This window comes from Tamandua tetradactyla, chromosome 7, assembly GCF_023851605.1.
Source record: "Tamandua tetradactyla isolate mTamTet1 chromosome 7, mTamTet1.pri, whole genome shotgun sequence".
NCBI classification, from domain to species: Eukaryota; Metazoa; Chordata; class Mammalia; order Pilosa; family Myrmecophagidae; genus Tamandua; species Tamandua tetradactyla.
Window position 1 is genome coordinate 66,967,502 of NC_135333.1, and position 12,594 is coordinate 66,980,095.

Here is a 12,594-nt window from a genome sequence, read left to right on the forward strand (position 1 = left end):
AAATGTCTGTCTTATGGTTCAACAGACTTTCTTTGGCCACTTTCTATGTGCCTGATATTGTAGTGGTGACACTGCTGATTAGTCCATCAATCAGGGTTGATTGGACAACCATTTACCTACCCAGTGATCCCTTGAGGGAATTTAGTTGGCTGTAAATCTGATATGAGTCCGCAGTGTAATAATGTACTGTCCCTAGAAAGCCAGTATGCATTGTGTTAGAGTAGTTGGTGTCACTGCCTTGACAGAATGGCGTTGGGCCTGTGCTTGGGTTCATCCACCTGTGATAGGATTAGGAGGTAGGATTTTGCCTATTCCCCCTGGTTTTTCTTTCATGAACAGTGTTTTCAGATCTGTTCTCCACATTGTTAATCAAAGATGTCATGGATACTGATTTGAACGCCGTGTAGTCCCATGATACTTTGTTCACATCTCTCTAATTGCATTTATTAAAATTTGACTTAGATTCATTTAAGTATGTCTGTCTCTGTATTGGTTTGCTAATGCTGCTGGAATGCAATATACCAGAAATTTGTTAATCAAAGATGTCATGGATACTGATTTGAACACCCTGTAGTCCCATGATACTTTGTTCACATCTCTCTAATTGCATTTATTAAAATTTGACTTAGATTCATTTAAGTATGTCTGTCTCTGTATTGGTTTGCTAATGCTGCTGGAATGCAATATACCAGAAATGGAATGGCTTTTAAAAAGGGAATTTAATAAGTTACCAGTTTATAGTTCTAAGGCCATAAATATGACCAAACTAAGGCATCCAGAGAAAGATACCTTGGCTCAAGGAAGGCTGATCTAGTAAGTTATAGGACTGGCATCTGCTGGTTCTTTTCCTGTTTCATTGCTTCCATGTGAGTGGTTTCCTCTCTAAGCATCTGTAGGCCTTCACTTAGTTCCTCTGGGACACAACTCTGGATTCTGGCTTGCTTAGCATCTCATGGGAAGGCACATGGCAATGTCTGCTGGGCTCTGCCCATGTCTAGGCATCTGATCTCTTTGTTGGCACTCAAAGGATCTCCAGACATTTATGTCTTTGTCAGCTCTGAAGCAACAGTTCTCCAAGCATTTGCATCTGAGGTTTCTTCAACATGTTTCCCCTTTTAAAGGACGCCAATAAACTAATTGAGACCTACCTTGAATGGGTGGAGTCATATCTTCATTTAACCAAAAGGCACATCCACAGTTGGGCGCACCACATCTCCATGAAGTTAATGTAATCAAAAGGTTTCCACCCTACAATATTGAATCAGGATTAAAGGACATGGCTTTTCTGGAGTACACAACACTTTCAGACTAGCATAGTCTCATCAAATGTATGAGTTCTTTGATGATTGGGAGGGTCTTACTCAATTTTTTGTTATTCATACTGACTAATATAATGCTTCGTACAGAGTAAGCATTTAATGTTGTTGAATTGAATCAATGACTGATTTTTTAGTTTGTTTTTTTTTTCTGTCTCTGAGGAAACTAAGGCTCTGGAGGCCAGATGTACGTCCAGCTTCCCAAGACACTCCCCAACCAGTCAGTGCACCCAGGTTATTTCAAGGGCATTAACCTCAGGATTTCTTGAGGACACAGAATATTGTCCTTAAGAAATTGAATTATGTATGCTGGATTTCTAACTTATACTTAGCCTTAAAAGATAACAATACCCATACACTAATTTTGGCTTTGGGTTAAATTATTGCTGCTTAAAGGTTTTAACTGTTAGAAATTTCAAGCAATATTGGAAAAACCATCTTATCATAGAAAACTTTCAACTCCTGAGTTATTCTGGTGTTCTTAATGGGTCTCTTTTATTTTTTTCTTCCAGAAACTTTGATTATGAGGATGTCTTTGTGAAAATTCCCCAGACAATTGCTCACATATCCAAGGAAGTGGGCATTGAAAAATTCATTCATGTTTCACATCTGAATGCTGATATAAAAAGCTCTTCTAGATATCTGAGAAATAAGGTAACAAGTTGATCTAGGAAGTGGTTCACAGAGCTTGAATTTCTTGGTTCCTTTGAAACGTGATTTCAGTGGGGTTTCTCATTGACATTTCCAGAATTAAAAGGGTTTCTAATTTTTCATATCTGGAATTATATGTGTGTGTATTGTGTTTTGGCATTTTGGTTGAGTGCCTTCTATTTGCAGGGAAGTATGTTAAGGGGCTTTATAAAGATGGATAAATCAGAGTATAATGTGTTTTCAGAATTATATAGTAAACATCGCAGAAGGTAGGATATGACTCTTATCAAAAGAGTCATACCTACCAGGGTCAGAGGACCACCTTTTAAAGTCCCTGGCATAGTGTTTATGCCATGTTTAAAGGAGTCACATGAAGGATAAGGACAGCAGAGATAAATATTTGCCAGGGAAAAATACTATCACATAGTGTTTAGGCTTCTTGTACTCCTGGAAACCCTGTTGTAGTCCAATTCATACCCAGAGATTGACTACCGTGATTTGAAATCAGTGTGTAACTTGAAATGTCTTTATTATCAGAGACTCAGAAAGGGACTATACTATAGTTTCTGAGACTGCCCTTGATATTTGGTTTCTGCCATATGGAGCCTATTTTGGGTCAGACTGATAAGGACAACAGAGTTCCTTGATGGTGGCTCCAATTCTGTGACCCAGCATGTTGATTTATTCAACAAATTCTTCATTAAACCCCTACTATGTGCTAGATATTGTGTTAAACATTGAGGATACAGTAGTAAGTTTGACAGACATGGTCCTGACCCATATCAAATTTCTGATCCATTGAGGAAAATAATTCCACATGTACCAAGTGTTGCAGACTGTGTCATAGAAGTGTTTTATGTGGGGAGGGGGCGCCTATCAGCTTGGATGCATTTAATTGCTAGTGTCAGAAAATCCAATGCAAACTGACTTAAATATAAAGGGAATTTATAGGCCCATGAACTGAAAACTACTATGGTAGGAACCTTAGGCACATATTGATGCCAGCATTCATCAGGACTCCAGTTTCATTTCTTTTTCTCATTTCTGACTTTCTCTTTGTATGAGCTTTGTTTCTCATGTCAAAGAGAAATTGCATGTCCAGGCATTATATTTTCATACTGTACTGGAGAGAGAAAGGGGTGGGGTGGGGTGAGGAAATATGTGGGGTGAGAATGCATGTGCAGGCACGAGTGTGCATATGCCTCTGTCCTAGTATTCATAGAATCATCATCATCTGAATTTCATGATTATTTGGAGCAGGGGAATTGTAAGAAAGAGCAAAGAGTCAAAGATGTCTAGCCCTTTGTATTAAGCCACAGGTGGATGGTGGTACTACTAAATAAAATGATAAATGAGAAGTAATAGGCTGTGGGTCAGTGGTTCTTAGCTTTAGCTACACACTTGACTCATTGAGGGAGCTTTTAAAAATCTTGACACCCAGGCTGCTTCTCAATCGAAAAAAAAAAAATCTCTGGGAGTTTGGAACTTGGGCATCAGTATTTTATAACTCTCCCTAGGTAATTCCAGTGTGCACCAAAGATTGAGAAGCACTATTTTATGGAGAACAGAAGATGATGATCCAGTTTCAATGTATACGAATCATCCAAGTAACAGTAGTAAATGACACTTATGGTCTGAGTGTAGAAGAGAGGTCTGAGTTGGAGATATAACTTTGGGAGTCATCAACATTTGTTGTAAGTCAAAGCAATGGAAGGTGATGGTCTAGTATAGGAAATGTAGGGTGAGAAGAGGGCTTTCAGCTAGACCCGGAATAATACCAACGATTAGGGGTCTGATAGAGGAAGAGGTCCCTGCAAAACAAAAAGACTGAGAAGAAGTAGACAAAGAGGTGGAGGTAGGAGGGGGACATCAGGAAGTGATGTTACTGATGCTATGGGAGGACAGTGTTACAAAAAAAAGGGAAAGATTACTTAGGTTTAATGCTGCTGAGAAGTCAAGTCAGATGAGAACTTTTAAGTCCCCATTAGATCTATTGACACTGCGGTTATCAGTGACCTTATCAAGAATAATTGCAGTGCAAGTATAGGGGCAGAATCCAGAACATGGGTGAGTGAAAAATAAGAAGGATCTGAGGCAGGGGGGATAAAAAGAGTAGGCAGCATTTTCAGATAGTTTGGCTGGAAAGAGGAAGAAGAGATAGCAAGGATTGGAAAGCTAGAAGGGGATGTGGAGTTGGAGGATTTTTTTTTCTTTTGAGATGTAAGATCTTGAGTTTGTTTAAATGTTGGTGTGAGGAATTGGTAAAGAGAATGAGAGTGAAATTTTGGGTGAAAGAGTAAATTAGGTATGTTCTTGAGAAAGGAGGTGAGTAAAGCATTGGAGGTGGCACTCCTAGGTTGTGGTAAAAGAGGTAAGAGTGGTGGTGAATGCACTTGAGTTTGTGGATTTGGTGGCGGGAATTTAATTTTTTTTTGTTATTGTAATTTATATATACAAAGCAAAGAAAGAAAAAAGCAATGATTTTTAAAACACACTTCAACAGGTAATTATAGAACAGATCCCAGAGTTTGTCATGGGTTACTACTCCACTATCTTAGATTTTTCCTTCTAGCTTCTCCAAAACACTGGGGCTAGAAGGAATATTAATATAGTGATTCAGCAGTCATACTCATTTGTAAAATCCCTTTTTCTGTTATATCTCCTCCTCTTTTAATCCTTATCCCAAACTATAAGGATCTTAGGGCAATGCCCGTTCTGACTTTTTAACGTTGAAAAGTGGAGTCTACACTAAAGGATAGGGGGATGAAATTCATTGATAATCCTGGAGAAACTGGTCCCTCTGGGTTTCAGGACCTATCTGACTTGTGAACACTCTGGGATTTATACGTTCCAGAAAAGCAAACCTAGTGCGTGAAACCTTTATAGAGTCTCAGTTCGAGCCCTGGGTGTTCTTTTTTTAAATTTTTATTGAGAAATATCCACACACATACAGTTCAACCATATTATATTATCAGTGGCTCACAGTATCATCACATAATTCTACATTCTTCATGATCATTTTAGAACATTTGCATCACTGCAGAAAAAGAAATAAAAAGAAAAAAGAAAAAACTCATATATCCCAAACCCCTTTCCCCTCCATTGACCCACAGTATTTTCAGTCTACTCAGTCTTTATCTTTTATCTCCCCCTATTATTTGTCTTTTTTTTTTACTTGATAAAAGGAGCGTCAAACACAAGGTTTTCACAATCACTCAGTCACATTATAAAAGCTATATAGTTATATAGTCATCTTCAAGAATCAAGACTACTGAAACACAGTTCAACAGTTACAGTTGCTTCCTCTAACCACTTCAATACACCATAAACTAAAAAGGGATATCTATATAATGCGTTAGAATAACCTCCAGCATAACCTCTCGACTCTGCTTGAAATCTCTCAGCTACTGAGACTTTATTTTGTCTCATTTCTCTCTTCCCCATTTTGGTCAAGAAGGCTTTCTCATTCTCATGATGCCAGGTCCCAGCTCATCCCTGGGAGTCATGTCCCACAGACGGGGGAGAGCTGTGAATTCACCTGCCAAGTTGGCTTAAAGAGAAAGGCCAACTTCCGGGTCAAGATGGTGGCTTAACAACGTGTGCATTTTAGTTCGTCCTCCAGAACAACTTACTAAATAACCAGAAACAGTACAGAACAGCTCCCGGAGCCACGATAGTGACCAGACACACAGCATACCCCAGTCTGGACCAGCTGGACTGGCTGCAAGCCTCCCCAAAACCCAGGGAGAGTCTGCCAAAGTTAAAGGTACCGCATCATCTTACACTGGTGGGACCTGCATTCAGACAAGTGCCACACACTGGGCAGGATAAGAAAACAGAGTCCAGAGACTTCACAGGAAAGTCTTTCAATTTGCTGGGTCTCACCGTCAGGGAAAACTGACGCAGGTGACTCTTTCCTCCTGATAGGAGGCCAGTTTAGTCTGGGAAAATCTGGCTGGGGTTTATAATATCTAAATAGACCCTCCTAAGTGTGTGTGGGGGAAAGGCACCACACAAGCAGGGCAAGAAACAAGAAAGCAAGAACTGAAAAATTCTCCTCTGTTAAACAAAACTTAAGCTAAAGGTTCAGATAAAGCTGAACGGAATGTCAAAGAACAGATAGACAAAAAATTCATCCAGCAAGAAAACCCTGTATAAAAGAAGTGAAAGCAATCTCCAGAATAATCTAATTAAGGTAATTAAATGCCTAGACGCCAGCAAAAAAATAACAAATCACACTAGGAAAATAGAAGATATGGCCCAGTCAAAGGAACAAGCCACCAATTCAAATGACATGCAGGAGCTGAAACAATTAATTCAGAATGTACGAACAGACATGGAAAACCTCATCAGAAACCAAATCAATGAATTGAGGGAGGATATAAAGAAGGCAAGGAAAGAACAAAAAGAAGAAACTGAAAGTCTGAAAAAACAAATCACAGAACTTATGGGAGTGAAAGACACAGTAGAAGAGATGAAAAAACAATGGAAACCTACAATGGTAGATTTTGAGAGACAGAACATAGAATTTCTGAACTGGAAGATGGAACATCTGAAATCTGACAAGAAACAGAAACTATAGGGGAAAAAATGGAAAAATATGAGCAGGGACTCAGGGAATTGAAAGACAATATGAAGCGCATGAATATACATGTTGTGGGTGTCCCAGAAGGAGAAGAGAAGGGAAAAGGAGGAAAAATACTAATGGAGGAAATTATCACTGAAAATTTCGCAACTCTTATGAAAGACTTAAAATTACAGATCCAAGAAGTGCAGCATACCCCAAAGAGAATAGATCCAAATAGACATACTCCAAGACATTTAATAATCAGAATGTCAGAGGTCAAAGAGAAAGAGAGGATCTTGAAAGCAGCAAGAGAAAAGCAATCCATCACATACAAGGGAAGCCCAATAAGACTATGTGCAGATCTCTCAGCAGAAACCATGGAGGCGAGAAGACAGTGGGCTAATATATTTAAATTCTTAAAAGAGAAAAACTGCCAACCAAGAATTCTATATCCAGCAAAATTGTCCTTCAAAAATGAGAGAGAAATTAAAACATTTTCGGACAAAAACTCACTGAGAGAATTTGTGACCAAGAGACCAGCTCTGCAAGAAATACTAAAGGGAACACTAGAGGCAGATATGAAGACAGAAGAGAGAGGTATGGAGAAGAGTGTAGAAAGGAAGACTATGAGTAAAGGTAAAAAGAAGGAAAATTAGATAAGACATATAAAATCCAGAAGGCAAAATAGTAGAAGAAAGTACTACCCATGCAGTAATAACACTGAATGTTAATGGATTAAACTCTCCAATCAAAAGACATAGTTTGGCAGAATGGATTAAAGAACAGGACCCATCTATATGCTGTCTCTACTCAAAGGACACGAGGCCAAGGACACAAATAGACATTTACACACCAATGTGTATAGCAGCATTATTAACAATTACCAAGAGATGGAAACAGCCAAAATGTACATCAACAGACAGTTGGCTAAACAAACTGTGACATTTACATAAGATGGAATATTATGCAGCTGTAAGACAGAATAAAGTTATGAAGTATGTAACAACATGAATGGACTTTAAAGACGTTATGCAGAGTGTGATTAGCCAGAAACAAAAGGACAAATACTGTATGGTCTCACTGATATGAACTGACATTAGTGAATAAACTTGGAATATTTCCTTGGTAACAGAGACCATCAGGAGATAGAAATAGGGTAAGATATTGGGTAATTGGAGCTGAAGGGATACAGATTGTGCAACAGGACTGAATATAAAAGCTCAGAAATGGACAGCACAATATTACCTAACTGTAATACAGTTATGTTAAAACACTGAATGAAGCTGCATATGAGAATGATAGAGGGAGGAGGGCTGGGGCATAAATGAAATCACAAAGAAAGACGATAAAGATTGAGATGGTGTAATCTAGGAATGCCTAGAGCGTATAATGATAGTGACTAAATGTACAAATTTAAAAAATGTTTTTGCATGAGGAAGAACAAAAGAATGTCATTACTGCAGTGTGCTGAAAATAGATGGTACTTAATATTTTAAAATTTCAACTAATGTGTGAGACTAAAACAAAAAATATTTATTTGGTACAAATCTATACTCTGACTATTGCATCTCCTAATATAACTTATGTAGATAGTTGATTGAACACCTTAAGTACATGGAACTTTGTATAGGACTTGAGATTTTGTTGGTTTGTCCAGGTGATGCCCTGATGAATCCCAGAGTGATTTGATCAGTGAGTGGAAAAGTATTTGCAAAGTCCCCTTCGGGGAATGGTGAAAAGGGGGGAAATCTCAACTTCCCCAAGTTGAATTCTTGATATTCTCACAAGCAGTGTGGACAACCAGAGCTTTAGGCTGAGCCCCCAGTCTTGGGGTTTGTTCATATGAAACTTCACCCCACAGAGGATAGGTCAAACCTACTTAAAATTAAGCCTAAGAGTCACCCCCAAGAGAACCTCTTTTGTTGCTCAGATGTGGCCTCTCTCTCCAGCCAACACAGCAAGCAGACTCACCACCCTTCCCCTGTCTACATGGGACATGACTACCAGGGGTGTGGATCTTCCTGGCAGTGTGGGAAAGAAATCCCAGAATGAGCTGAGATTCAGCATCAAGAGATTGAGAAAAACTCTAGAATGAGCTGAGACCCAGCATCAAGGGATTGAGAAGACCTTCTGGACCAAAAGGGGGAAGAGTGAAATGAGACAAAGTGTCAATGGCTGAGAGACTCCAAACAGAGTCGAGAGGTTATCCTGGAGGTTATTCTTATGCATTAAGTAGATATCACCTTGTTATCCAAGATGTAATGGAGAGGCTGGAGGGAACTGCCTAAAAATGTAGAGCTGTGTTCCAGTAGCTATGTTTCTTGATGATGATTGAACAATGATATAGCTTTCACAATGTGACTGTGTGATTGTGAAAACCTTGAGTCTGATGCTGCTTGTCAACAGATGAGAGGAACATATGGAATAAAAATAAATAATAGGGGGAACAAATGTTAAAATAGATTTAGTTTGAAATGCTAGTGATCAATGAAAGGGATCAGTAAGGGGTATGGCCTGTAAAATCTTTTTTTTTTTTCTGTTTGTTATATTTTTCTGTTGTCTTTTTATGTCTTTTTCTGAATTGATGCTAATGTTCTGGGAAATGATCATGATGATGAATATGCAACTATGTGATGATATTGTGAATTGCTGAGTGTATGTGCTGGGAATGTTTGTGTTTCTTGTAATTTTTTTTAATTAATAAAAAATTAAAAAAAAAATATAATAATAGGGGGAACATGTTAAAATAAATTTAGTTTGAAATGCTAGTGATAAATGAAAGTTAGGGGTAAGGGGTATGGTATGTATAATCTTTTTTTTTCTGTTATCGTTTTATTTCTTTTTCTGTTGTCTTTATATTTCTTTTTCTAAATCGATGCATATACAACTATGTGATGATATTAAGAATTACTGATTATATATGTAGAATGGAATGATATGTTAATGTTTTTGTTTGTTGTTAATTTTTTTAGATTAATAAATAAAAAATTTTTTTAAAAAAAGAGAAAGGCCACATTTGTACCACGAAGTTCTCTGGGGGTGGCTCTTAGGCATAATTATAAATAAGCTTAGTTTCTCCTTTGCAGGAATGTGCTTCATCAGGGTGAGCCCTAAGATTTAGGGCTCAGCGTATTGAATTTGTTGTCCCTATTGCTTGTGAGAATATTTTTGCAATTCGCCAATGGGCAAGTTGAATATTTCCTCCTTTCTCCCCATTCCTCCAAGGGGACTTTGCAAATATTTTTATTTTCTGCCCAGATTACTCTGGGATATGTTAGGGCACCACACTAACCTATAAAAACCAACAAGGTCTTATGCCCTTTTCTAGATTTCGTGTAATTATTGTGTTTGTGATGATTGATTTCTGGTGTCAGCTTGGCATGATGCCCAGTTGTCTGACAGGCAAGCACTAGCCTGACCATTGCTGCAAGGATATTTCGTGGCTGGTTGAAAAAATGGAAGGTTGGTGTATTAAATCATCAGTCAGTTGATTGCATCTGTGGCTGGTTACATCTGTGATCAACTAAGGTGTGTCTTCTGCAATGAGATACGCCAATCAGCTGAAGACTTTTAAGGAAGAAAAGAGACTTTTTCACTGCTTCTTTAGCCAGTGAGTGTCTCCTGTGAAGTATACCCAGACTGCTCTTTGGAGCTGCCAGCTTCATTTCTGGGAAATGTTAGGGTCCAGTAAAAATTGTGACATGAAAAGGTGTCAGTTTTTGTTTTTGTTTGTTTGTTTTTTTTTCCTTCCACTGTTGAAGGCATTGGGAGTGCATGGCTCAAGCAGGAGCCTAATGTGTTTTTTTTCAGATTTGGGATTTGCCCTGGTGAGTGAAGTAAAGGGCGAGGGGGCAAAGCAGTGCAATATTGCTAAGAGTGATTGAAAAGACTGGCCATGGAATCTGATCTGGAATTCAGCATGGAGGAGGGGGAAGTCAGGATGGAAATAATAGAGGATGATTGAAGAACAGGTATCTCAGGAACAGATGAACAGGGAGCAAGCTGGCTGGAAATGTGGGTGATTGTCTTCATTAAGTGTTTCAGAAGAAGATCACTTTCGGCAGTCATTATGGTCTGTACTGTGACTGAAGAGTGATTGGCAGACGTGGAAAGAAGAGGAGACCATTGGAGCTTAAGGAACTGAAAGGTCGAAGTCTGCCTGGACATTGATGGCATCCACAATAAGGCTGCAGTTGGAAAGTGTTCTAGTTTGCTAGTTTCCTGAATGCAACATACCAGAAACAGAATGGCTTTTAAAAAGAGAAATTTAATAAGTTGCTAGTTTACAGTTCTAAGGCTGAGAAAATGTCCCAATTAAAACAAGTCTATAGAAATGTCCAATTTAAGGCATCCAGGGAAAGATACCTTGGTTCAAGTAGGCCAACGACAGTCAACATTTCTCTCAACTGGAAGGGCACCTGGTGAGCATGGTGGCATCTGCTGGCTTTCTCGTGGCTCTACAAAAGGAAGTCTCTCCAAAATGTTTTCTCTTTTAAAGGATTCCAGTAAGCAACTCCACCTTCAATGGGTAGAGACACACCTCCATGGAAATTATCTAATCACAAGTTACCACCCACAATTGGGTGGGTCACATCTCCATGGGAACAAACAAAATGCTCCCACCCAGCAATATTGAATGAGGATTAAAGGACATGGTTTTTCTGGGGTCCACCAAAGATTCAGACCAGCACAGGAAGGAAGTTGGGGTGGAAAGGAAGATTGTGAGCCAGGTACCATTCTCTTCATTGACTGAGAGGGGTTGTCTAATCGGTTAGCAGATGATGATGAACAGGAGTGTGCAGCATTGGACATTAGGAACATCAGTGACATATGTCCTGCTGCCTCCTTTTCTGTTCTTTTCCTTCACCCTCACCACCGCCCCCTTTCTCTGTATGGCTGCTGGGTAGCTGACACTAACTGAAAAAATCTGTAATTCAAATGAAAAAATAGAGATTGGAAAAATTCTACTTTGATTTTTTACCTTTCTTCTTTGGTGTAAGCCTTCCTAAAATAAAAATGCAAAGAAACCCAACAGGAGTTTAAGGTGCAGGGTATTTTTTCTATTTATATTTTATTTGGTGTAATTGAGTTTTATCAGTAATATGATTGCCTTAATCTGAAGTAGTGTCCCGATAGTGGAAAAAATGGAAACTGTTCACTCATCTCCGAACTTGGAACATTGTGTTTGGTGGTTTGTTTAGGCTGTTGGAGAGAAAGAAGTGAGAGCTACCTTTCCAGAAGCTACTATCATAAAGCCATCGGACATCTTTGGAAGAGAGGATAGATTCCTCAATCATTTCGCAAGTACGTATTATTTCTTAGTAGTAGAAGAAAGGGATGCCAGTTATCCAGCTTGAAGGTGAGCACAAGCTAACAATGTTTCTGAGTTGAGTATTATATTGTCATAGTCAACGTGGTCCTTCTCTTGATCTTTGTTACTCAGTATTAAAAGAACTTAGATTAGTGGAAAAAACATGGACTTTGGAGTCAGAGACCTGAGTTTAAATCTTGGCTCTGGGGCAGACTAGCTCTGTGACGTTGGCAAATCTCTGAATGGCACATGCCTCCTCTGTTGAAATGAAGATAAAAATTTCTAACTCAAGAAAGTGTGCTAATTAAATGAAGTAAGCTGTGTTATAGCACCTGGTACATAGCAGTGTTTAAATGTGGCTTCATTTATGCTTTTCATATGGAGCCTCTGTTTATTTCTCATTTTTCATCTAATTGCCTGATCACTTAGATGTTGATTTTGAAAATTTAGCAAAGAGGTAACTCTGCACTTTATCAGATACATTTTATAGGTCTTCTTGGTTAATAGTAGTTTCTAAAGAAAGGATTTACAGGTAAATAAAAATTATTTGGCCATTGCTAAAGTAGAAATAGCCAGTTGGTATATAAGGTTGGGTGATGTTTTGTGTTTATTCACAGGGTTGTTTTCGTTTTCTCTCTTTTTTTTTTTTTACTAGCTAGACTTGTATTGGCAGAAAAAAATCAGTTCTTCAACTAAGGTGAGGTTTTTAGGGGTGAAAAATGATTTCCCTGTATGGGAAAGGATACATT

The 12,594-nt window shown here is 38.6% G+C and overlaps 1 protein-coding gene across 2 annotated transcripts in view; it reads left to right on the plus strand.

The window, feature by feature from the left end:
• NDUFA9 (NADH:ubiquinone oxidoreductase subunit A9) overlaps window positions 1-12,594 on the plus strand; it is a 53,422-nt gene that overhangs the window by 24,206 nt on the left and 16,622 nt on the right. For both annotated transcript variants that reach the window (XM_077169760.1, XM_077169759.1), the window contains 2 exons: window positions 1,829-1,970; window positions 11,736-11,838. In XM_077169760.1, the coding sequence (XP_077025875.1) occupies window positions 1,829-1,970; window positions 11,736-11,838 (245 nt within the window). The remainder of the gene's footprint in view (window positions 1-1,828; window positions 1,971-11,735; window positions 11,839-12,594) is intronic.